The sequence below is a fragment of the Coregonus lavaretus genome (assembly GCF_964263955.1).
Source record: "Coregonus lavaretus genome assembly, chromosome: 4".
Classification (NCBI taxonomy): domain Eukaryota; kingdom Metazoa; phylum Chordata; class Actinopteri; order Salmoniformes; family Salmonidae; genus Coregonus; species Coregonus lavaretus.
Window position 1 is genome coordinate 45,333,212 of NC_139991.1, and position 26,905 is coordinate 45,360,116.

Genomic DNA, 26,905 nt, shown 5'->3' on the forward strand with positions numbered 1-26,905 from the left:
TCCCTCATTGTATGTGGGTGCCTTCTTGTGCTGCCCTCTGTCTTCAGTTCAGTCATCTCCATGAAATGTTGCACTTTTCCTCAATAAAAAGTATTACTGTAATGCTTGCTGATTGACAGGTCCCATGATTTCTCAGCTTGCTTTAAGGAACACGGCATCTGAATCAAGCCAGCGGAAGCACAAAGTCTGTGAGGAGAAGCACTATTTTAGTGCAATATCTTTACACCTGGCCGGTAACCTTGCTGTCCTAAAACTGGCTACCTCTGCATAGAGATGGAGTATAGTTCTGATCACAGCCCCATCGATAGGCCTAATCGTTTTTACTGAGGAAAGCATTTCTATGGTCCTGTCACCAGAGCAAGGAAAACAACATATTTTGAGGTAATAAAAAACAAACAGCATCAGTTTAAAATCCATTGTCCCGGTAACTTGGATTCTGTCATCAGAATTTGGATAACACTTATTGAAACCATAAGGCTTTACAATAAATGCAACTTGGCCATCAAAACTTGGCCATCAAAAGTCTTCTTTGTAGGTATTCCACTTGGACTCTAGCTGCTCTCGGAGGAGGTGGGTGGTGCCGTGGAGGACGACCTCCGTCTGGAGACAGACTGTGAGCGCTCAGGGCTGTGTTTGTTGTACGGCTGGAACTGCACCTCTAGGAAGTCCCTGTGCTGCTGGCTGATGACCTGGCTGATGAGTCCGGGCAAGGCCTGCAGGTTCCCCAGCAGTGTCTCCAGCTTGGTCTCCAGCATGGCGATCCTCTTCTCCATGTCCTCCCCTCTCTCATTCAGGTCTGAGATCAGGTCATACATGATGTTCTGAGTCTGGAGGAGGAGGAGAGATACACAGTCAAGAGTAAGAGGGCGAGAGCCTACCAGAGCATGGGGTGCTTTAGGCTAGAGAGGTTGCAGGCAGTGGCAGGCAATTATAAAATGATTTATTTGTTTTATTTACCTTATTTTGTATATTTTATTAACCTTTATTTACACAGGCAAGTCAATAAATAAGAACAAATTCTTATTTACAATGACGATCTGTCCAGAGGCGAAGACAGCAGCGACGAAGAACACAAAACAAAGACATCACAAGAATACACATAGACAGACACACTTGGCAACAGTGCATTGTTGAGAAATTGAAGGGGCAAATCCTGACTTAGTTAAATTTCCACTTAGTCATGCATTGAAGTCAAAAGGCTTAGTGAAAATTTTACTGAAATGGAAGTTAGGAGTTGCCCCTTAGCTGACAAGAGAGAGCATGAAATTGATACTTCTGACTAGATACAGCTTGTGATTAATTTGATCATGGGTTGCATCATTCTAAGTATCTAATCATGCTACTGTTTCCCACTACAACACTAAACTGTTCCCTGAAGATGTTAATTTTACAGGCTATTAGCTTGCACTCCCTGTCAGAACTGAACACAGTCTGCAGCTATTCTCAGACAAAAGGGCTACAAGACAACTGTCTAGGTGACTGTTGAAAAGAAAACTGTCTTGAAGTGCCCTCCAAAATGAAATTATTATTCACTGTCATAAAAAGAGTGTTAGAAACGCACAGCTGAGTCAATGTAATATAACAAATAGAGTGTCTGGACACAGGTAGCCTAATTAACATTTTACAGAGTTTCATCATCACAACAAACAACCCACTGGGCACACACTGGTTGAATCAACGTTGTTTCCACGTCATCTCAATGAAATTACGTTGAACGAACACGGAATAGACGTTGAATTGACGTCTGTGCCCATTGGGAAAACCTGATGCTGAAGATAAGCAAATCAAATATTAATTGATAACTTGCAGAGAAATTCTGCTGTTTACACTTACTAACTTCTGCACCATGAAGTTGATCTTCTTCCTCTTGAGACATGGCATGTTATCAAACAGTGAGATATCCAGTTCTGTGGGGGCTGGAGAGTGGGAGTGAGAGCTACTGTGTACTGAGCTAATGTTCACTATGAAAGTAATCACTGCCAGCCTGTGGCCAATGCCATCCATCACTTACCTTGTCCTTTTCTCATTTGGGGCAGGAATAATGGGCTGGGTGGCTGGTTTAGAATCACAGTGATCCACCGAGGACCAAAACAACACTGACAGCTATTCACCACTGACACACTCCAACTGGGGCAGATAGGGTTTCACTAGGTTGCATCACTACCACAACCACTCATCACTTCCTATGATGTTTTAAAATAAAATCATTTTCCACAGATGATCAAGGAATTTAGAATTGATATGCTTAGAGAGATTACATCTAAATTGAAAATCTTGATGTATAGTCCATGAAATGAAGAACCAATTTTATGGTTGCCTTGGAATTCATGAAAATAAGGATGGGACCTTGAGGCAACAGCAAAATGCAACATTAAACTAATCTGAGCCTCTCTCTGTAAGAAGTGAATTGTGGATAGACACATAGATGAACTGAGTCAAGAGTATGCCTCAGTTAATCATAAACAAATTAAACTGGGAATGCATTACATCTTTATAATATAACACTAATAAAATACGACCGGGACTGTAAGTATATTCAGTTGAGGCACAAAAATGCTTGTGTAATTGTGGGCTGATTTCACAGATCCAGATTTAGCCAACTCTGGGTCCAGGAAACTGGACCTGTGGGTATACATAGGCCTTTGACCCAATGTATACCCAAAACCCCAAGTAGCTGAAATTATAATGGCTCCCAACTGACTCCGTAAAAAAAGGGTAGAAAATTACAATAAAATGTAATAAAGAAAAACAAATCCTGCGTTTTCATTAATGAAAGGGTTATTCAGGGTGAGGACAAATGCTGAAAAAAGTGTTTAGGATACTGTAATTGTTGGCCTACCGTAGTATTAATGTATCCTGACTCGTGATAGCATGCTTTCTGTTGCGCCCTAAATAGATGTTAATTGCTACAACTGTAGGGAAACCACTGCTATGTGAGGGATTTCTCATAGCTTTGCAAAGGCTATGCAGCTGCCAAAGTTTTAGTTTTATTTTAAGCTCCATTATACAGCTCAATATATCCACGGGGAGCTCATGTACTGTGATGATTAATGCTATGCTGCCCTCTGATGGTGAGACCCACTTATGACATTGATTAAAGATGGCCGAATGGGCTGTATGAGTCATCTTCCCCAATGTCAACCCTCTCCTAACTCACTGTGAGTCTTCATTGCACTCAGTGATTGGGTGATATTAACAACCTAATGTCTTTCATGGCATGGTGGCCTGAAACCGATTTGACCATGGTGGACATTTGAATGTCAGTCCTCTCTCTCTCAATTTCAATTCAATTTCAATTTAAGGGCTTTATTGGCATGGGAAATGTATGTTAACATTGCCAAAGCAAGTGAAGTAGATACTAAACAAAAGTGAAATAAACAATAAATATTAACAGTAAACATTACACTCAGAAGTTCCAAAAGAATAAAGACATTTCAAATGTCATATTATGTATATATACAGTGTTGTAACAATGTGCAAATAGTTAAAGTACAAATGGGGAAAAAAATTGTTCTTCACTGGTTGCCCTTTTCTTGTGGCAACAGGTCACAAATCTTGCTGCTGTGATGGCACACTGTGGTTTTTCACCCAGTAGATAAGGGAGTTTAAAAAAATTGGGTTTGTTTTGGAATTCTTTGTGGATCTCTGTAATCTGAGGGAAATATGTGTCTCTAATATGTTCATACATTTGGCAGGAGGTTAGGAAGTGCAGCTCAGTTTCCACCTCATTTTGTGTGCAGTGTGCACATAGCCTATCTTCTCTTGAGAGCCAGGTAGGTCTGCCTACGGCGGTCTTTCTCAATAGCAAGGCTATGCTCACTGAGTCTGTACATAGTCAAAGCTTTCCTTAAGTTTGGGTCAGTCACAGTGGTCAGGTATTCCGCCGCTGTGTACTATCTGTTTAGAGCCAAATAGCATTCTAGTTTGCTCAGTTTTTTTGTTAATTCTTTCCAATGTGTCAAGTAATTCTCTTTTTGTTTTCTCATGATTTGGTTGGGTCTAATTGTGTTGTTGTTGTTTTCCTGGTGCTCTGTGGGGACTGTTTGTGTTTGTGAACAGAGCCCCAGGACCAGCTTACTTAGGGGACTCCTCTCCAAGTTCATCTCTCTGTAGGTGATGGCTTTGTTATGGGAGGTTTGGGAATCACATCCTTTTAAGTGGTTATAGAATTTAACGGCTCTTTTCTGGATTTTGATAATTAGCGGGTATCGGCCTAATTCTGCTCTGCATGCATTATTTGGTGTTTTTCGTTGTACACTGAGGATATTTTTGCAGAATTCTGCATGCAGAGTCTCAATTTGGTGTTTGTCCCATTTTGTGAATTCTTGGTTGGTGAGTGGACCCCAGACCTCACAACCATAAAGGGCAATGGGTTCTATAACTGATTCAAGTATTTTTAGCCAGATCCTAATTGGTATGTCAAATGTTATGTTCCTTTTGATGGCATAGAAGGCCCTTCTTGCCTTGTCTCTCAGATCGTTCACAGCTTTGTGGAAGTTACCTGTGGTGCTGATGTTTAGGCTGAGGTATGTATAGTTTTGTGTGTGCTCTAGGGCAACGGTCTGTCTGTCTGTCTGTCTGTCTGTCTGTCTGTCTGTCTGTCTGTCTGTCTGTCTGTCTGTCTGTCTGTCTGTCTGTCTGTCTGTCTGTCTGTCTGTCTGTCTGTCTGTCTGTCTGTCTGTCTGTCTGTCTGTCTGTCTGTCTGTCTGTCTGTCTGTCTGTCTGTCTCTCTCTCTCTCTCTCTCTCTCTCTCTCTCTCTCTCTCTCTCTCTCTCTCTCTCTCTCTCTCTCTCTCTCTCGCTCCCTCCCTCCCTCCCTCCCTCCCTCCCTCCCTCCCTTCCTCCCTTCCTCTGTCTATATTTCTGGCTGAATCATCACATCAGACTTACAGCGTGTCTCCCTTTCCAGGTTAGCATATTGTGTTTTTTTGTTGCATCAGGCTAGCTCTGTGCCTAGTCTTTCCCTAAGGTGCTGTATGTCAACTTCTGTTGAGTGCATCACAAAATCACCACCAAAGAGAGAGTTGTTCAATACCATCAAGGGGTGGTTTCCCAGACACAGATTAAGATAACTCCTGGACTAAAAAGCAATTTCAAGAGTCTCCTTGACCATGCTTTTTAATCCAGGACTAGGCTTAATCTCAGTCCGGGAATCCAAACCTAAAGGTAAATTACAGTTTGACTTACCTATCAGGATGGGGATCCTGATCTCATAAAATAATATGCATTCCTTTATATCATCTTTAAAACCAAGATACTGTAGGTTTCCACCAACAACAAGGGGTGGAAATGGAGGGGAACCTGGGGAAACCAGGTTCCCTCTGGGAAATCGTTTTGACATGGAAAAATGTGCATTTTTACATTTAATTCATTTTCATGACTCATGTTGACATGTAGAAATGCACTGAATTCAAGGAATTTACATTGGAGGGTTCCCATAGTGATTCCCCCCCCCCTTTTCCACCCCTGATAGTATGCATATTATTCTATAATCTTTGAAACCAAGATACTGTATGTTTCCACTAACAACAGTCCTGCATCTAGCCTGAGAGCCAGTCTGTTTAATGTGCTATCATGCCAACTCCTTGTCACTCATTGCCATGCCAATGACAGCAATGGAGTTGGCAAGAGCACAAACAGATCTGGGACCAGGCTATCCTGCACCCAGTTCAAGAAGTAGAAATATAATGTGTCTTATTTTCTTCCAATGACAGTAAACAACTGGTTCTTCTTAACATTCATATGGAAAGTCTGTTTATTTGACACCTGTAGACTTTGTTTGTTTATATGAAAAGGTGTTATTAATTCTCCCAATGCTTTGATATCACATGTATCAAATGGAATCCTTCAAATCAAAAAGTGGGTTAGATAGAGATCAATCCAAATGCACAACCAAACTTCACAACCAAAATAAACTGGAATATGTGACGTTTGTCAGTCCAGCTTACCTTTGCAAGGTCCACTAGTGAGTTTGCTTGGTCATTCAGCTTGCGTTGCTCCATTTTAACACTTCTCAATCTGAACAGAAGACCATTCAGAACCCAATAAATGTATCTATTCGGTAAAGATGGGTTTAACAAATCTGTGCACACAGAAGGCATACACATAGAGAGCACTCACTCCTAGGACATGCACAGGATGTGTGTAGAGAATGCAGCAATTGGTTTCAGACAGTTTGATTGGTTGAGCTGCATGCAAGTGAAGACCACAGAGGGGAGAAGCTGCCAGAGAGGAGAATGTGTCTATTACTGCAGTAAATCTCCAGCCCCTGAACTCTAGAAACAAAGACATATACAAGGGCTCAACTAGGGAGATACAATCTGTTGCAATGGGATTTAGCTGAAATAAATGATTAATGCAGAGTATATAAACTATAATAAGTCGTGTGACCTGGTTTTCTAACCATAGCAAACATTTATACACACGCTAAAAGCTTCATCCAAACACCTGGAAGACGTTTCTCTGTTTGATTCTAATGAATTATTTAATCCCCCTTCAAGTAGTTCAAGTTAGATCATTTTCATTCTCAAAATAGAAAAATACTTTGTCAATCTGAGCTATTCCAACTAAAGTGCTGTGATAGCCAAACTCTACATAAAAGCAGATATTAATTCATTGTTCAACATAAATACAGCATTGTAAAATATCATTAAATGATAACAAAGATAAAAAAATGTATCACAAAAAAGATAACAAAGATTACAGTAAAGATGCAGCTTTATGTAGTATACCAGCTCAAATAAACTGTGTGAGTGTGTTGTTGATAAAAGAGAAAATCAATTTGGTACTGTATCTTATGTAAAATCACCTAGTTACTGACAGTGATATGCTACATTGTTACATAGTGGGAAACTCATCCAGCTGGCATGAGGCCTTTCTGTCTTGGTGACGCAGACCAGTTAAAAACACAAAAATACACTTCTTCAAGAGCCAAAGTGAAATTAGTCGCTTTCTTTAATCCATACAGCCGACTTAAATAATTCAAATCTCTGGTTTAATTAGGCGACTAAAGCAAGTGTTTATCACCCACACTCACTGGGGAGTCAAAAACAGCAAGTGTACTCAGGATATCAAGAGTGCTTTTTTCCCCCCTGCAACCACCCGTGCTGCATGCTAAATCAGAATGAGACCAACACACACAGTGAGCTGGAGGTAGGACAGTAACATAGTCCTTGTGGCCAGCTTTTTCTTTCAGATAAAACCCAATGCTCTCAGACTAATTGTATAAACTGATGAGATGGGCTTGGAGTTAGAAACCTAATTGGACTGTGTGAATTTGAGGGTGTATAGCACAATAGAACAAGGAGGAGAATATGAGGGGTCTTCAGGGACCCTCTGCTAATTGGCCCAGATTCATCCATTCTCATGCAATGGAGCATCATTGTTAGGCATTCCAGTACACAGGCAGAAATGTGTGGAGCTAGATGACAGGTTAGACCAACAGGGGGCACTACAGGAGCCACTGAAGGACACTACAGGCAAAGGACGATGCCTCAACGGCTAGTGACGGGTAGCCTTATGGTCAAAAAGAAGCACATTCTAAAACAAGTAGCCAATGTTATTGCAAAAATAGCACTTTTATTGTTCAATTAATCTGGCAAATTGAAAGGAAAAAAGGTACTAGAGGGTGAAAGACATGAGAGAATCAACATTAAAATGTTTGTGCAGTTGAGATGTTAGACTTGTCAGAATTCTGCATTTCACGGTTGGATGACCAATAGCTGTCACATGGTGTTGATGAACAAGGCAGGCAGGAAGCTGGGGTCAGAATGTGAAAGCATCCTGCCCTCTCATGCTCAATATTCTATGTCCTTCTGAGATTCAGTATTCCTGTGCGGTCCTGGGGTTTCAGTTGGTGCTTATCTGCTATGCTATTCATCAGGGGGAAAACAGCTATGCTAAGCTTTTCAATACCCTTTTGAATTCTTTAAGGCAATCTCAATAGTGCTGCACCGTATATTTTCTCTGGGATGCTCTCTTTGTCATGGCCCCTGTTAACCTTGCTGTGAAAAGACTGATCCTAGATCGTCTTCAGTGTAATGGACAGGCCGTTCTACAGCCCGACTCTGCCCTGCCCCGGCTGTGTCTGCCTGACTACTGGGATTCATGCTGAGGAGGAGAGTGAGCCTCACACTGTGTCAGTTACAGCACAATGTCTTTAAAGTAGGACAAGATCCCGGAGGCTTACCCCGACATTCCCCTCTAAGGTTGTGTCCTTGTTTCAAACCTCCACTGAGTCACTGAGCTAACGGACGCATGCTGCTTCCTGTCCGGCTTCCTCCTGTACACCAACCCCCCTCCTGCCTCTATCCCTGCCTCCTGGAGGGGGACAGGCTCCAGGGGACTGTCAAACTGCGCTACGGGTGATGTCATTATACAGAGGATAGTCTGTGTGCCTGCCAAAAAATACTCTCATTTCCTCCAACATATTGTAAGACATCTGGTTGTGTCCATGCATCATGCTAGTTGTAGGCAAATACGTCACAACACTGTGATAAACTAAGGCCATTACACTAGACTAAGGAGAGTGGCTAGCTCGGTGCAGCTATGAGCTACAGACCAGGTCTCTATTGAAAAATAGATTTTATCTCAATGAGACTAACTGGATAAATAAAGGTTAAGTAAATCTGTGAATTCTGCTGGCACATTCATAATGGCCACCGTCTTTATTGCTACCAGTCATCCAAGAGAGAAATGGAGGGAATGCAAATGTAACAGACGTCACAATGGTTTCACAAGGCGAAAGATGACCCCAAGCCCTGGTTAATGTAGCCAAGGCAGATTGATAGGGGGAGTAAACATTGACCTGGACAGATGTATTCTATTCTGTAGTTATTAGAGCAAGGCTCTCCTCTCCTCAAGCACCAGTGGTCATCCTTCGGTTCATGAAAGCACAGTTCATTGGAGTTTAATCAGTGGCTTTCTGATTAAAGATCAAATTCTCATCACATTCATGCAACAATGGAAAGAAAAACACCCTCCAACACCCATAATTGAAATTCATCAAAGGAAGATACATGTGAACATTAGCAGTGTATGTGTCGTCTCATTAATGAGATGCACAGGAAGGGGTTGGCATTGATGTTAAATAGGCAGATGTGTAATGCTTTGATAGATCAAAAGTAGGGCAGAATTGATCGAGAGGTCTTTGCTTTCTCTAAATATACTGTGCTGAGTTTTTGTAGGCTAGTCACTAGTGTATCCTATTAACTTATTTTGGCCTAATCATCATACTGTACAGGTAATGATCTAAAAGAGAAATTAAAATCTTGTCAATGGTGTTGTGTAACTATATAAATGAAATATAGCATTACTGACAAATTTACATTATGTGACATTGTGTAATCAATCATTGCTCGATGGGAAATCGAAATGTGTAGCTATGGTATGAATTTCACTTATCAAATGAAGGAGTGTAATTTTTTGTCACATCATTGAGCCAAAAAGACAAGCTCTCATTTGCATGCACACAACATTTCTGTAACTAAATGTGAGGCGAAGACTTACTTTCGAGCTCTATTGCATTGTGTCGACACAAACAGGAAAAAAAGGAAACATAAAATAGACAAATGAATTATTACAACATCAGATAAATGCGTCCAGATGGCAGGATCAGTCTCCTGTTCAGGCCTGAGTACTGCAACCCGAATCCCACTGCTGCCATTTTGAATAACAACAACAACACTAACATCGACTTAATACCATCATCACTATCACCATCAGCAGCACCTTTTTACCTCATAGCTATGCCTCACCACAGATAACCAAGGAATCATGGGGTTTAAAACGTCAATATTCCTGTCACATTATTCTGATCCGGCCCCTGCTAGCTACTCCCTAAGGTTCTGTCCTAATCCTCCCCTCCAGACTGGCCCAGTTTATCAGACATGCAGTACTGTCAGACCAGCCTCAATGAGCGAACCAATGACCAGACAGGCAGCCATGGCAGTCTGACATGTTCTCTAGCTAACATTTATCTAGATTTTCCCCAGGACCACTGCAGAGACCATGGAAAAAGACTCACTTCAGAAGAACAAAGTTACCTCCTCCTCCCCTCGGACCTGTCCCCTAAATGCTATTGGTGGAGGATCTTACAGGGCGATTGATACAGCTCAGGCCAGAGGAGGAAGCGTAGGGATTATTCATACTTTTCCCACCACTATTGCTTCAAGACAGGTCACTGACCCTTGACTGACCCCTCTCCAGCCCTCCACTTGAGCAGCATCGCATTAGTGCAAACCAAGACTGTTCTCAGGACAGGCCTGGTTGTAGCTAGGTATGTTCGAGTTGCGTCAGGGACAATTTTAGCCAACCCTAACTTTTTTCCTGCTCTTAACCTAATTCTCCTAACCTGCCACGTTAATTATCCTAACCTGCCACATTAATTCTCCTAACCTGCTACGAAAAGTAACTTCTGCTACTCAAAACCGGCAGACCTGCCCTGAGAACAGTCTTGGTTTACACTAATGCGATACAGCTCCACTTGAGGGATGAGCGTGCTCCCAGGCACACCCTCTCTGTGGCCATTGACTCTTCCCAACACACAGTGTATGTACATCCTTCCAAGCAGCCCACACTTGGAGCTGAACCCTGCAGCTGAGGCCACGGCCATCACTTAGCACACACCAGGAGGTGCTTTCTGAACCCTAATTCCTCTGCTAAGACCCACTCCCTCTTCATATGACTTACTGAGCCTGTATAAAAGGGGAGGTGGACATGCCCTTGCACAAAGTAGTGGAAGTGGCGTTTTACAGCTGAATCTGGTCCTGTGGAGATTCTGCCAAAGCTCTGAGGGTTTCCCATTATTAGCTCATCCTAGAGAAGAGGAGGATGACATGATATGCTGTCATTACCACAAATAGCCTGAATTCAGCTATAAAGGACATAGTAACCCTGCCTGCACAACTATGACAGAAGCCTATAAAACAGCAGCAGCAGCCAATAGTCTCTACCTGTAATCCCTTTCAAAAATCTAATCTCTTAATGTCATCATGGTAAACGATGCACAAAGAAAGGAATCATGAGCAAATTAAAAGCTCCACACAGGAGACCACACAGACCCGTTAACACACAGAAAACACATCACAACATACAACACAGAAAATATATCAAACAGAGAACATTTTCACTATCGCATATGAATATAATCAGACCCTAGTCATCATAGTAATGTAAACCAAACCTGATCTCAAAAAGAGGGAAAATATCTTATTGCGTTTGATGTGATAGTCAGTTGCGTAGTTAAAAGGGGGGAAATACAGTGGTAGAAATAGGCTTAGGCTTGTAAGACGGTTTTAGGTACACCAAGAGGAGAAAACATGAAAATCAATAGGGTTTAAGAGATAGAGAGCACTTGCATCCTCCCTGTAGACTGCCTAAGAGACTACCTGACAGGTAAACTGTCTGATCATAAGGATACACGCTAAAGGAACAACTCAGATGTGTAGGCCCAGAGGTCAGCATGACATGTGACTCAGACTTTAGGTACACAACAAAGACACTCACAGTCATCTTGACATGCAATAGAACTGGCAGTTCCTTACATCATGGTGATGCAGGATGAGATAGAGGGGGAGGGAAGAGGGAGAGCGAGAGAGAAAGATGAGAGAGTTTTTCTGTCACCGGTGAGAAGGAAGGGGAGTGAAATGGTCCTCAAGAGTTTATCATGAATAGTTTAGGTTGTGGTAAAAAGAGTCTGGGCCCTTCCCAGGACATCGGTCATGGTTTACAGTTGCTTTGAAGATACTAGATTAGACAACCAGTAATTCAGTGCAGATAAGTTAACAGCAATTGAGAAAGATCTCCCAGTCATTTTACATTCTCCTGATCTAGTAAGTAAATTGCGTTCAATAAAAAAGATTGAATGACTACTTTGGCAATTATAGTCTACCACTTTGCAGTAACACAGTAACACCACTATAACGGCATTATATAATAATATATAATTTATCAGTTAGCATCAGAATTATCTTACTACCAAGTAAACTTTGATGTTAGATCATTGACCTATGAGGGTTTCTGGACATTTTTGTGCATACTCATATAGCATGACTGCTTCTATAATTAATTAGTAAATACATTGAATTTGCATATCATCTGCATAATTTGTGTAACTGCCATTTCAATATCCCACAGTATTGACCACTGAGCTGTTAAGAGGGCACGACTGACATGTTTTGGAACTAAACACTTCCTGACTCCCTTCCAACTTATCAATATTACAAAACAATGGAGTGAAATGAGCAAGAACAAAGAACAAAGGTAAATGTTCCAAGTTGTAAATACAGATTTGGGCTACAGGTGTCAAACAATTCAGATCTCAGGTTCGTATTCTCATCTTTGATACTGTATGTATGAGAAAATGTGAGACTGCAAATACCAGGGTGTAATAAGTATTTACCACACTGCCAGGAGCAGAGTTTCAGGCAGGGTACCTACTGATGAATGGCTTGGAGGAATTTCCTCTGGTGCTTCCTGACTCTGGCATGGTCCATCTTCCTCACCAGTTTGGTGTTCTTGTAGATGAGCCACGTCTCCCTGAGTACATTTGCAGCTGTGTTTTTCACCTGACACAGAAAGAGTAGGGTTAGAAACACTGTTCATGGTAAATAAAATACTCCTCATGTAATTGAAAACATACTGTACTCATGTTCAACCATGCTTGGGCTTCCTGAAATGCTGCACAATAGGGAAACAGTGCAGCTGAGATTATTCTTTCAAATTTTAAAAATGTAAACGCCATGGAAGTAAAGTATTTACTTACTCTTTTTGTCAGCTGGGTGTCCATCATAAAATTATGAACATGTTTTTCAGCTTTGGTTAACTCCAGTTTCTTTGCAACCACAGCCACCACCAAGGCTGTGCAGCCAGCTCCCTTGGGGGAACAATAAACAGACCCCGTTATAGAGGTTGACTTTATTGTGTCTGTTTAAAAAGATGTAACCTACTTTTATTTGAAAAATATTAGGAAATTATAAAAAATATAAAAATGATTCTCAAATCAATATCCTCTGAATATAAATGAATCCGCACCAGAGATTTAAAAAAATATATATTGTCATTTTTTTTTTTTTATGCAGATACCTAATCTAGATTCAAAGATATTACCTCACTTAAATGTAATGTAAATAAGCAGCACTGAAAAAGACAGCGCTGCAGTGGCATGAGAATGTAATATCATTTCTGCAATACACTCTTAGAAATCTGGCTGTCCCCATAAGAGAACACTTTTGGGTTCCATGTCAAGATGTCGGATCTTAACTTGATCACTCTTTTGTCGCAGAGAATTTTCATGATGCATCAGGAAATTCAATTGAGCCTCGCGCGTACCTGAAAATTAGCAGTTCTCTTTCTCTCCATGTGGGGCAGTCGAGTCATTTGGATCAGGGCTTGCTATCAAAATAATTTTCTCTCTCCCTCGCTCAAACGCTAGACCTTGGTCCTATTACTGCAACATTCAAATGTACAAAAATATATCTGAAATGCAGCAATACCCATCAATAACCATTGTTTTATATAGCTTAATAACACAAGATAGATATTGGTTTCCACTAGGCTACATACAAGTGTCAAGTGTATCCTAAGATGAGGATTTTGTATCCAAAATTGAGTTTAATCGTGGTCTAGCGGTTAGGGCCACTGCCTTATAGGTGGTCTACTGTGTAGGCGTGGGTTTGATTCTGGTCCACACCATACTGGCACAAATAACTCAATCCCCTGATTGACTTGATTTATTTACACATTTAAAATATGGACTGTCCAGGGATATTTTACCCCCGATCTTGTTAAGAAATGACCTTACCAGACACTTTTGGATAACATAAATAGGAAACTAATAAAATAATAACAATAGGCTACACCAACATTAGTTTCCATTCATACAAAGAGTCGGGTAAATTGCCACGGTAGATTTGCCGTGGTAAACGAGGAAACACTTGATTTATACTGTATAGAATGCTTATCAAATAGATAAACCCTTAGTCTGTTAAAAGTTGTTCCGATTACAATACCAGCCAGAGGGCGAACATATTTTGAAAGACATTGGTTGCAAGCAGGACTAAGGGTAACACCGACATAATCTTTTAGGGAGCTGTAGAGGTGACCAATAATGGTTGCAATTGAGATCAGCTGTGCGGGTGAATTTAGAGCGTATTGATGGTTTAACAAGACATCAGCTGGCGATAATCTAGTGCCATCGATGGTTGCAATAGGCCTCTTGTTATTTGATAATATTCCAATAGGCTACATTCTGTAGGCTACCCCGTTAGCCTTTCCATTGTCACATAATGAAAGATGTGAAAATGGATAATAGGCTACTGTGTTTCCCTGTCTGATTTGATGAGCTGATTTAGGCCATCAGTTGATTGACAGATGTAGGCCTACTGTAGAATGATAAACTTTACTCCAGTGTGGATGCTCGTCCACGTTTTTATAGTTAGGCTATGTATAATTTGTCAATATAGTTCTGGTCTTTGGTGTGGATTGAAAACCTGTATTTTGTGGCTTTAATATTTCATTTCGTAAAGCTGTCAAGATGTTTATGCATTTGAGCCTACCCAAATGTGATTTTGTTGAGCTGAGACGCTGATGTGTAAATTATCAGACTATTTTTCACTTCTTGAACACATTTAAATAAATGCAATGAACTTGTGGGCCTAATGTAGGCTCAGGCTGGTCACTAGATCGCCCAGCACTCATGAGGCTCGGAGCCAGAGCGCACTGCTCAGACCACTGCGCTACGGCAGTTCACAATGAATACTGATGATCCATAGGCGTGTCATTTTTAATAATTTAGTTTTAAGCCTTCCCCCAAACCATAGCCCTAAACTTACCCACTCGGAATGAATACCTAAACTGTTAACCTTTGATTTGTTTCTGTTTTAACCCTGTAACCACTCAATAATAAATTCATCCAAAATAAATTCATCCATGAGTCAAAGGGCAGTGGGCCAGATATGTGTGCTGGGGTCAGTGGCTGTAACTGCAAGACCACACAGGCACTGAGGCAACCAAAATAATGTATTCTGCCTATTGCTTGCCTTCAACATAAAAATAAATAATAATAATAATCCCTAACGAAAAATACATCTACCCCCTACACATATGTTAATTTATTATAGTCCACATAAGAATTAACACGAGATGTGCTGTTGCCTGTACGTAGCCTACATAAGGTACAATGTAGTTGCAGTGTAAATTGTATACAAACACCGCTTCCAGATGCCCCCTGGCAGCGATTCTAACTATTTCTTCAGATATTCAAATCCTCCTACTGTAGGATTATTTTCCTCCTGCGATGAAAGGGGTCAAATTAAGATCTGACATCTGTAGCACCCTCTGTGGAAAGGGTTCTACATGAAACCCAAAAGGGTTCTTCCTGGAACCAAAAAGGGTTCTTCAAAGGGTTCTCCTATAGGGACAGCTGAAGAACCCTTTTAGGTTCTAGATAGCACCTTTTTTTGTAAGAGTGTAGGGCTCACCATAATACCAGTGAGGAGACAGACTCCTTTTCCACAGTAAGTGTTGGGGACCATGTCCCCATATCCAATGGTTAGAAAAGTGATCGAGATCAACCACATGGCTCCTAGAAAGTTGCTGGTTATGTCCATGTTGTCATGGTATCTGGAATGGAAGGTAGTGAGTCAGCCTGGAGTCAGCTTGCCAAATACATACACGTCTTATACATCATACATACAGTACATCCATGCCTCATTCATGTGTAATATAAATAAGGTGTAAACAGATTCTCCTGTCTCCTAACAAGATGTAAACTATGGGCCATAATTGTCTATCCCTTGACATTCCCAAGCAGAAGATCTGCATACAAAAAGGGTGGTATTGCTGGGAATGTGAGGAGTGAGCACTATATCTGGATGTAAGCCTGATGCACAAAGAGTTAACTCCTGTTCCCCCTGACCAAACCATGATGCCTTATTTATGTTTCATGCAGTGCTTTGTGCAGCATAGCGTGACAGCTATAGGGCAGCAGGTCCAGACCTCTCGCAGGCCCTCACGGTCCACGCAGCGATGATCCACAACGAGATGGTAAAGACCAGCAACACGGTGCCAGGGCAGATGGTCATCAGGGTCTTCATTACGAAGCGTGTGTTGAAGTTGATTTTGTTGAGCGCCCCGATACTGCGGGACGAGGCGTCTGTGAAGAGCTTGCTGTGGAGCAGCATGACGCGGGCGATAAGGTACAGCCGCAGGAACATGGGGATGGACAGGATGATGTCCACGTCTGCGTCCGTCTTGGACGGGGTGTAGGAGAAGGCCAGGCGCGCTGTCCAGGTGAAGGTGTAGTTCCCTGGGATGGGGTGGATGGCGCACACCAGGATCTCCAGGCAGATGAAGAAGATGCGCTCGTAGGTCATGGCTATCCTCCAGTCGTCTGCTGCATTGTCTACCATGAATAACTGAATAACAACATGGATGGAGGGGGAGAGGGAAGCAGATGGAGGTTACTGAATTAGCTCTGGTTAAATGCAACCTTGCATTTGAATCACTATTGCATCATTCTAAATTAATAAAAACCATAAACCATTACTAGCACACTCAATCAATGGAAATTAATTAACTCAGGTTTCTGACATGACTGATTGCCGTTCAGGGATTCCAATTATTAACTGTTAGCGTTCGCTACACCTTTCACACTCTTCTGTCACGGATGTCTATGGGACCTCCTGCATGTGGCTAACATTTTCGACTTCAAAGCATTAAGCTGATGAGAACATCTGTCACCTCCCACATTAGCATAGGTCTCTTATTGCCTGGCCACAGAGCAGAAGGTAGGCCACTCCACTGGGGGCTTTGATGTGGACTGATTTCACTACCTTTAATGACTCTCCTCTATCCTATCCTCCTCTATTCACACTCAGCCATGCTGTACACCTCCTCTCCATCTCCCCCTCTCCTCCTCGGCCCCCACTCCTTTCCCCCTTTTCTCCTCTTAAACACCTTTCATCTCTCTCACTCCAATCTAAAGCTATCCACCAGTCCCATGGTTTATTGCTCAATGCTTCCATCCACCCGGAACTAATGCCCTAATTGGCCTCGTCCCCTACCAACAGACCCACACTCCCCTCAGTGTAATTCAGTCAAAGTGATCTATCTGACTGTGTTTATGATCTACAGATAAACTACTACCCTCTGTCTCTAGAGATGGCTTCCTCTTCTGCCCCTCACATACTCCTCTGCAGATGGATTGCAGGCTAAATGCAATCGAGCCACGTTAGCTTCCTCTCTACAGTTGTCAAATCATTCCCCTTTCTGACACGCAATGCCGATAGTCCGCCTCAGCTGCTCCCTTCCTGCACTCAATCACCTCAAGGTCTATGGGTTGTATACGGGCCGTCACAACTGGCGGGAGATATTTCACAAAATGTTGCCGTCATCAAATTTCAGAGAGCTATATTCACCGTGACCTCAGCCATTCAATATAAAGGGAAAAAACTGTGAATGACAAAACATTTTAACTGAAGCCATCCTATGTGCTTAAATTATTTGTGCTGCGTCTAGAGATATCTGGCCCTCCAGTGTGTGGGGAACAGAGTTTTCTTCCTGGTTCTGTTTGAGTTTTTGTAATTGGTGCTGTAAAGTCTGTGCTTCCCATGGCTCCTACTGTCTACCCCACTGTCTGAACCACTGAATAAGAATGAAATAAAATTAAATATTCAAGATCAATTAATCTCAAACAAAATGAGAATTGTGAAATCCATCACATATCAGCCAAACAGGTTAGCAGATCAGTCAAAAACACCAGAACATTTCAGATTTCTCTGTGAGCACAAAAACGCAGGAGATAAATAAGTGAGGTCACACATTATGACTTGACATCCTGCCAACTTACCCCCATTTAGTATAACTCTAGGATCCTCATTAGAGAAAGAAATGCTGTCCCATTCCTCGAAGCGTAATGGGATCAATGACCTAGATCATATTTTTAGCAATAATACATTACTAAATCTTGAATCATTGAAATAGACATATATTTCCCACTGCCAAAGAAAGATTTCATTCCACATCTTTACCTCAACGACACCCTGAAAATAACAAATGTACACCTGGAAATTGCGCTATAGTGCCACCCACGTCTCGTGATACAAAATGATATGCATCACGAGACATGACTTATAAATCAATACATTGCATTCAAAGGTTGCTGATAAAGCTGCATTGGATGAAATGGTGAAAGACTCAGGTAGGCAGGCAGGCAGATATACAGACAGATAAACTCGCAGACAGACATGTCTCTGTCTCTCTCTCTCTCTCTCTCTCTCTCTCCTATCTCTCTTTCTCCCTCCTCTCTCCATACTCTCTCTATCTCTCCCCCACGCTCCCCCTTCTCTTTCTCTCCCTCCTCCCCCCTCCATTCTCTCTCCCTCCTTCTTTCCCTCCTCTCCCCTCCTCTCATCTCTCTTTCTATTCCTCTCCCTCCTCTCTCCCACCTCCACCTCTAGATATGCGTCAAGGGCATTGACGCATAAGTCAATACATTGCATTTAAGGCAAAAAAGTTGGTGATAAAGCTGCAATGGGTAAGTTGGTGAAAGACTCAAACAGACAGACAAACATATACACTCACAGACAGACAGACAGACAGACAGACAGACAGGCAGGCAGGTAGCCAATTAACAATTAATTAATTTGCCCCTCATACCACTATATGGCAGAAAGGTAGGCTTCGCTTGAAGCCTGAACTAGAGTTAATGTGCTTTTGAGTGACATCAGCAGAACAGTTGAGGCTAGAAACACAATTCACATATGGGATCGTTCAACATACGCTCCGGCTGAACGCAAGCCTGCACCTGACCATGTGAAATGAACTCTTCACAGTAAAAAGTTGGTCCCACAGAGAACAAGGCTTTTATTTCATAGAAAAGCTTTACCTACAGCCCTCGCATAACCATGACACCCCTGTTGACTGCGATTGAGCTAGCTAACCATCCTTCCACAAAACCCACCGTGATCTTATAGGGATGCCCTGTGTTGAGGTTCAGCTTCCTGTGGCAACAGGAAGTGGCTTAATTCATCCTCAACATGGTCCTTCATTCGCTCCCTGCAGTTGTCTGTCTGTGAGCATTGTGCGCAGGAATTTACCCAGTGCAGCTTTAGCACCAACTTTTTTGCCTTGAATGCAATGTATTGACTTATGCGTCAAGTCTCGTGATGCATATCTTTTTGCAAAAGTATACCAGACTGACGCTTATCAGTTGATACCAGGCTGGCACTGCACATACTACAGCCTTCCAATCCCACAGGCACACTGACACTACAGCCACCTACACCACATTGCCACACAAAGAACATTCCACTAGAACATCCTGGCAAATGTCACACTATCATTAAAGCTAGCCTGCAAGCCAAACGCTTCCCACCGAAAGCTACAGGAAATTCCAACCGTAAACATCATTGCAGCATAGAGCATCATAATGAAAACAACACAGAGACAGAGTAATACAGATTTCAAGATGAACGACCCACATTCCAGCTCAAACTACATTGCAGTTAAGTGTAGAAAACCCTCCCACGCAACATCTCTACCCAATTCATTAATTAAAACACCACATTGGAAGGTTCCCCCACAAAGATAATTTTAAAGCACACAACTAAAGTGCCTGATACCTATATTAAATACATACTGTAACAACATCTATCTCCTTGAGAGCACTGACATCTGTCAGACTCCTAGGCTGAGAGATGCTGTAACACTAACCAGGCTCTCTGTTGGTATAGCTCTGCTTGGTAAGCCTTTCCAAGGGAATGTAACTTAGACATGGAAACACAAGATGTTACTCCACTATGTGACAGACGCTATCTTATTCACAGACCTAAGCCATCAAAACAGTCCAAACAGAATATTGTCTGCACACAGCACAAAAGCTCTCATTTGTATTTGAGACAACAACTTAATGTGACAAAAGAAAGTGTTTACAAAGTATGTTGCTTTAAAACAATGTAATTAAACATTTAAAACCAGGTCATATAAGAAAAGCCTATTGGTCTGTAAAAACATGACCTGAAATACAATACTCTTTACCTCTGAGCATCAAATATTCCATGCTAGTGGCAGAAGCACTAGTTATGAGGGAGAGGGGGAGTAACTTACAGTAGTACATCTGCAGCGGAAAACCTGGAATGATGTATGTGGCATAAGAATGGACAGCAGTCAAGTCTCTTTCTACAGTATATCATATGCACATATAACTTGTCCAGTTCATATCCTGCTAGAATAAAAAGTCTGAAGGGGTTTATGGCTTACTAAGCTTAAAAGGCAGTCAACGCTACAACAATAGTCCATCCCATGTTCCATGGCCTAATAAAGAGCATGTCCGAGAGGGACCAGAGAGGGACTCAGAGAGGGACCAGAGAGGGACCAGAGAGGGACTCAGAGAGGGACCAGAGAGGGACTCAGAGAGGGACCAGAGAGGGACCAGAGAGGGACTCAGAGAGGGACTCAGAGAGGGACCAGAGAGGGACCAGAGAGGGACCAGAGAGGGACTCAGAGAGGGACCAGAGAGGGACCAGAGAGGGACCAGAGAGGGACTCAGAGAGGGACTCAGAGAGGGACTCAGAGAGGGACCAGAGAGGGACTCAGAGAGGGACCAGAGAGGGACCAGAGAGGGACTCAGAGAGGGACCAGAGAGGGACTCAGAGAGGGACCAGAGAGGGACCAGAGAGGGACTCAGAGAGGGACCAGAGAGGGACTCAGAGAGGGACTCAGAGAGGGACTCAGAGAGGGACCAGAGAGGGACTCAGAGAGGGACTCAGAGAGGGACCAGAGAGGGTCTCAGAGAGGGACCAGAGAGGGACTCAAAGAGGGACCAGAGAGGGACCAGAGAGGGACCAGAGAGGGACTCAGAGAGGGACCTGAGAGGGACTCAGAGAGGGAACAGAGAGGGACTCAGAGAGGGACCAGAGAGGGACCAGAGAGGGACTCAGAGAGGGACTCAGAGAGGGACCAGAGAGGGTCTCAGAGAGGGACCAGAGAGGGACTCAAAGAGGGACCAGAGAGGGACCAGAGAGGGACCAGAGAGGGACCAGAGAGGGACTCAGAGAGGGACCTGAGAGGGACTCAGAGAGGGACCAGAGAGGGACTCAGAGAGGGACCAGAGAGGGACCAGAGAGGGACTCAGAGGCATAGAAAATGCCCTGTTGATGAGCCAAAAAACTCTCAGGTCACTTAACTAAGAGTCATTTCACCCACATGGACCAGTGGACCACACACACAAAAACACCTAGGAAAAGTATCTTTAAAGGAGCGAGACCAATGTCGCCACACACACACGTGCTCACGCACACACACACAGAAAATGATCTTTATAACAGAGAGAAAGAGCAGTGTCGCTACGCATGGTGTCCTACAAGCAGAGCCCCTGTACTGCACAATGATGGTTGGACCGATTCTAACCAAGGCCAATCTCTTCAGATATAGCCTCCTGTCAAGGTCCAGTGGCTGCTCTCAGATGGTTGGCTTGTCGTCTGATGGATACAAATACTGTTGAATCATTAAGGGAGTATTCCCCTGCTCATCACGGGAACGCTGCACCGGCGCCGGCCGAGGTGAGCCTATGCCACAGACAACACCATTAAGGATGTCCTGAGGTCATCCCATTCCAGTCTCTCTGTCGGCCTTCTTTCTTACAGTATCTATAGAAGCTCACCCTGTGTTGGTTGCAGCCTGGGTTGGTTACTGGTTTCAGTATGCTCAATATAACTAATGGAGTCCAGCTCAATATTTAATCTGTCTGTGTAATGTGGAGATGGGAAAATATATCTTGTCACTGAGTGAAAGTAATGGCTCAATCTCATTAGTGAATTAGATTGAGAGGTTCAGCCCAATTAGAAATGAATGCAATGGTTTATTTATGATATCAAAGTGAGGCACTAAGAGGCCACTTTGCTGAGTAAATCTCAAGCTGGAGGTTACATTTTATTTTGCATCTGAAATCAAGTGATTACTTGATTACATATTTTCTCTATGCATAACATTCAACTGAAATAAAAAAAATATGCACCTCTATATGAAAATATAACATCATAAGTAAATCTCCCTTTGTTTGGAGTGCTCTAGCTGGAGACGTTTCTCATATAAATTATATTACATCTATGTTTCTGATCATATAGTATAATTGATCATGGGGTAGCAAACATGATCAATTAATAATAATTTGGATTCTCGTCCTGTTCAGAGGCAGAGTATCTGTACCCTTGAAAGCCTGTTTGTTCAGTGAAAACATTGAGGTCACCAGCAAGCAATGGTTATCTGACTCCAGTCTGGCGTCTCAGGTAGAGGACAGATTTCCCTGTGAGAAATGCACAGCATCTCCTGCAGTTACACCATGGCGTCTCTAATACACACAGAGAGGCACGCACACAGAACAACACACACCACCCAGGACTATCTAAGCTAGACAAGGCTGGGTACATTGACTTCAATACAACACCTAGGAGCCTCGTGGTTCTCACCCCCTTCCATAGACTTACACAGTAATTATGACAACTTCCGGAGGACGTCCTCCAACCTATCAGAGCTCTTGCAGCATGAACTGACAAGTTGTCCACCCAATCGAAGGATCAGAGAATGAATCTAGTACTGAAAGCATAAGCTACAGCTAGCTAGCACTGCAGTGCATAAAATGTGATGTGTAGTTGACTCAAAGAGAGAGAAAGACAATAGTTGAACAGTTTTGAACAAATGTATTTCTTCAGAAATGAAGGAAAAACAAGAGAGAGAGAGAGAGATAGCTATATTTCGTTGGTAGTATTTATTTTCACTTTCACTTACTTTCCTAGCAAATGCAGCTAGCTAGTTTAGCGTACTCAAACACCAGGCTCAAACAGAGAGGGATGCTATGTTAGCTAGCTGGCTATGGCTATCCAACACTGAAACTCTTCCAAGTCAAGGTAAGCTTTGGTTTTATTAATTTTTTGCCACCGGGGTCCGCCGGTGTAACTGCTAAACTGCTTGCTGACTGTACACTGTGCTGCATGATTGTAGGGTTTACTAACATGTTAGTTATTTTGTTAGTAGCTATGTTGACTATGACATTAGCTAATATGGTGACAATGATGTAGGCTGTGTGTAGCGTTTACCGGTTATGATATGAAGGTTTGACTTGGAAAGGTTTTTTCGCCAGGTCACAGACAGCTGATGTGTTGAGCACTGAAGTCCACAAGCGCAGGGAAAAGGTGATAGGAGGAGAGCTCGTAGATGCGAGAAGGAATTATACAACGATAAAAGGGATCATACTGTTGGTATGTGGCTGCTATGAATGTGAACTGCGTTTACACTACCGGTCAAAAGTTTTAGAACACCTATTCATTCAAGGGTTTTTCTTTATATTTACTATTTTCTACATTGTAGAATAATAGTGAAGACATCAAAACTATGAAATAACACATATGGAATCATGTAGTAACCAAAACAGTGTAGCCACCCTTTGCTTTGATGACAGCTTTGCACACTCTTGGCATTCTCTCAACCAGCTTCATGAGGTATTCACCTGGAATGCATTGCAATTAACAGGTGTGCCTTCTTAAAAGTTAATTTGTGGAATTTCTTTCCTTCTTAATGTTTATGAGACAATCAGTTGTGTTGTGACAAGGTGGGGGGGGGGGGGGGGGGGTATACAGAAGATAGCCCTATTTGGTAAAAGACCAAGTCCATATTACGGCAAGAACAGCTCAAATACGCAAAAAGAAATGACAGTCCATCATTACTTTAAGACATGAAGGTCAGTCAATACGAAACATTTCAAGAACTTTGAATGTTTCTTCAAGTGCAGTCGCAAAAACCATCAAGCGCTATGATGAAACTGGCTCTCATGAGGACCACCACAGGAATGGAAGACCCAGAGTTACCTCTGCTGCAGAGGATAAGTTCATTAGAGTTACCAGCCTCAGAAATTGAAGCCCAAATAAATGGTTCACTGAGTTCAAGTAACAGACACATTTCAACATCAACTGTTCAGAGGAGACTGTGTGAATCAGGCCTTCATGGTCGAATTGCTGCAAAGAAACCACTACTAAAGGACACCAATAAGAAGAAGAGACTTGCTTGGGCCAAGAAACACGAGCAATGGACATTAGACCGGTGGAAATGTGTCCTTTGGTCTGGAGTCCAAATTTGAGACTTTTGGTTCCAACCGCCGTGTCTTTGTGAGACGCGGTGTGGGTGAACAGATGATCTCCGTATGTATATTTCCCACCGTAAAGCATGGAGGAGGAGGTGTTATGGTGTGGGGGTGCTTTGCTGGTGACACTGTCTGTGATTTATTTCGAATTCAAGGCACACTTAACCAGCATGGTTACCACAGCAATATGCAGCGATACACCATCCCATCTGGTTTGGGCTTAGTGGGACTATCATTTGTTTTTCAACAGGACAACGACCCAACACACCTCCAGTCTGTATAAGAGCTATTTTACCAAGAAGGAGAGTGATGGAGTGCTTCATAATAATAATATAATAATAATAATAATAATAATAATATGCCATTTAGCAGACGCTTTTATCCAAAGCGACTTACAGTCATGTGCGCATACATTTTTACGTATGGGTGGTCCCGGGGATCGAACCCACTACCCTGGCGTTACAAGCGCCATGCTCTACCAATTCATAAGATGACCTGAAAATTGGAGTATCATGAAGTAGCCTAAACCTATCGATGTAACATTGAGCTGGGTGAATAGAATATGAATGACAGTCATCCAATATGCTGCAATAGAAATAAGGCCATGCTCATAAAAAAAAGGATCATCCTCCCTCGTCTTAAATGGCACTGACCGCCACTGGTTCAGACAGCAACCTAGACTGCTACCTGCCACCAGAGGAAACAAAAGAGGCAATTATTATAGATCGCTAGCTGTCACCAAAAGACGTACAATGTCGGTATGACACCTTCAACCTGAAACCTTCAACCTGAAATACCATGCCCTACAACATTTGTTAGACGCTTGTTGACGTTTACATATAGAATGTTAGTGGATATAAAAACAGAATATGGCTTCTAATTGGATAGAGGAGTCTTGAGGGTCTCTGAATTTTGAGACATCACACTAGGAAGATGGAGAGAAATCCTATTAATGCACCATGTCACCGATCACTGACATCTTAAAGGGATACTTCGGGATTTTGGCAATGAAGCCCTTTATATACTTCCCCAGAGTCAGATGAACTCAGCACAATGAATGGAAGTCTATGGTAACTACTAGCACACTAGTAGATACCATAGACCTCCACTCATTGTGCTACGCTAGTTAGCATTGGTTCGCGAAACTACCTCTAACTTCCTTCATAGCATACTGGATGCAGAGACATACAAATGGTATCCATGAGTGCATCTGACTCTGGGGAAGTAGATAAAGGGCTTCATTGCCAAAATCCCAAAGTATCCCTTTCATCTAGAAGACATGTCCCTGAAGACTCCCCATGTCCAAGAGCTGTCCTCAGACTGACCTAGGGACATTTCCGCCACTATGAGGACAGAAACTAAAATCAAAAGGTGTGTCCCTATACTGTTTAAGCAGCAAAAAAAGTGTGGAAGTCCAATCTTCCCTGTTTGTGCAGTTTGGACAAGTAAATCACTTCCAGGGAGCTAGAGCAGCGTGTGGGCACCTCTCTTCAGTCTGAACTATGCATCTATATTTGACAGGCATCTGTGAGTACAGATGGATGTGCATGTATAATCTATCTCAATGAGGATGGAAAACAGCCAATATTGAGAGGACAGGATAGGGTGCAAGCTCTGTGGTAGAGATAGGGTTGGAAACGTTCAATAAATTCAATAAACTTTCAATAAACTTTCAATAAATTCCCTGGTTTTCCAGAAATCCTGGTTAGAGGATTCCTTAGGTAGAGAGATATCCCTATACTACCACTACGGATACAGCTGCAAGTAGCAATAAAAGTGCCATTGAGTGGGGTCACAACCAAGTGACTAAGGAGAGTATTGAGTAATAATATAGCTGCAAAAAGCAATAACAGTAGATATGGAATTTAAGTGAGTGTCACTAATCAAGGTGAGAATTGCTATATTGAGTCATATACCAGTCTGAATAAGACTGTGGAGGATATGAAAATCGAATAACTGAATGTAAGCCATAAAACGTATCAATCTGATATTTCTAATATAAACATGAACCTATTGCAACCCGTTTTACTTCAAAAATAATATCACTGGGCAAAAACCACCCCTCAGCATATTTCTACTTTTTCCATCATCGTAATAGTCATTCAAAATATTGCATTCCCTTTGATGTTTTCAGACAAATTGGTTGACTCAAGGAAGTTTAGTTTATGATATGTATGTTTATTAAATAACAGAAACACAAAGGGTTGAAACCTAAGTAAGAACCCTGGAAATGATACCCTCTTGCTGCATTCTATTATGTAAACAGCAATAGAGAACCATTGCTGAGGAAATGTAAATGGTTTTGTTATGTATCCAAATATGGTATTGATCAGTGTGCATATCTATCATCCCTAGCAAAGAAAACTTTACAGTAGGCCATTTGAAAAGGAGACACATTTTACTGTTGAGCTGTTTCAATGATTGATACCCCTCTGGTGCTTGTAAACCTTAAATATAACAAAGAGGCTAATGAATACAGGCCATTGTAATTCAACAATACAAAGATAATGAACTAGTGGCCTATTCGCACACTGTATCCCTCAGGCTAAACCATATGAATTCTACTCCAAAATTCAACCCAAATATAGTCATGAGGAAAAGTTTGATTATTTCATGGACTAAACCATACGAACAACAAGTAATATTCATTTGATAATGGCAGGATTTTCCTTGCACATAATCTTTATCGCTACATGAGGTTAATCTGCTTTGTCTTACAATGGTGTTTGAAAATATGTAGATAGCCTTCATGTTTTCTCGCTGTTTCAAAGAA

At 42.1% G+C, this 26,905-nt stretch overlaps 1 protein-coding gene across 2 annotated transcripts in view; it reads right to left on the reverse strand.

Moving 5' to 3' along the window:
* Positions 1 to 551: 551 nt before the first annotated feature.
* Positions 552 to 26,905, reverse strand: part of kcnn2 (potassium calcium-activated channel subfamily N member 2) — a gene marked incomplete at both ends in the record, with an annotated part of 29,949 nt that continues 3,595 nt past the window's right edge. For both annotated transcript variants that reach the window (XM_084160507.1, XM_084160508.1), the window contains 6 exons: positions 552 to 827; positions 5,948 to 6,017; positions 12,438 to 12,565; positions 12,763 to 12,873; positions 15,479 to 15,620; positions 15,996 to 16,414. In XM_084160507.1, coding sequence (XP_084016633.1) covers positions 552 to 827; positions 5,948 to 6,017; positions 12,438 to 12,565; positions 12,763 to 12,873; positions 15,479 to 15,620; positions 15,996 to 16,414 — 1,146 coding nt within the window. The remainder of the gene's footprint in view (positions 828 to 5,947; positions 6,018 to 12,437; positions 12,566 to 12,762; positions 12,874 to 15,478; positions 15,621 to 15,995; positions 16,415 to 26,905) is intronic.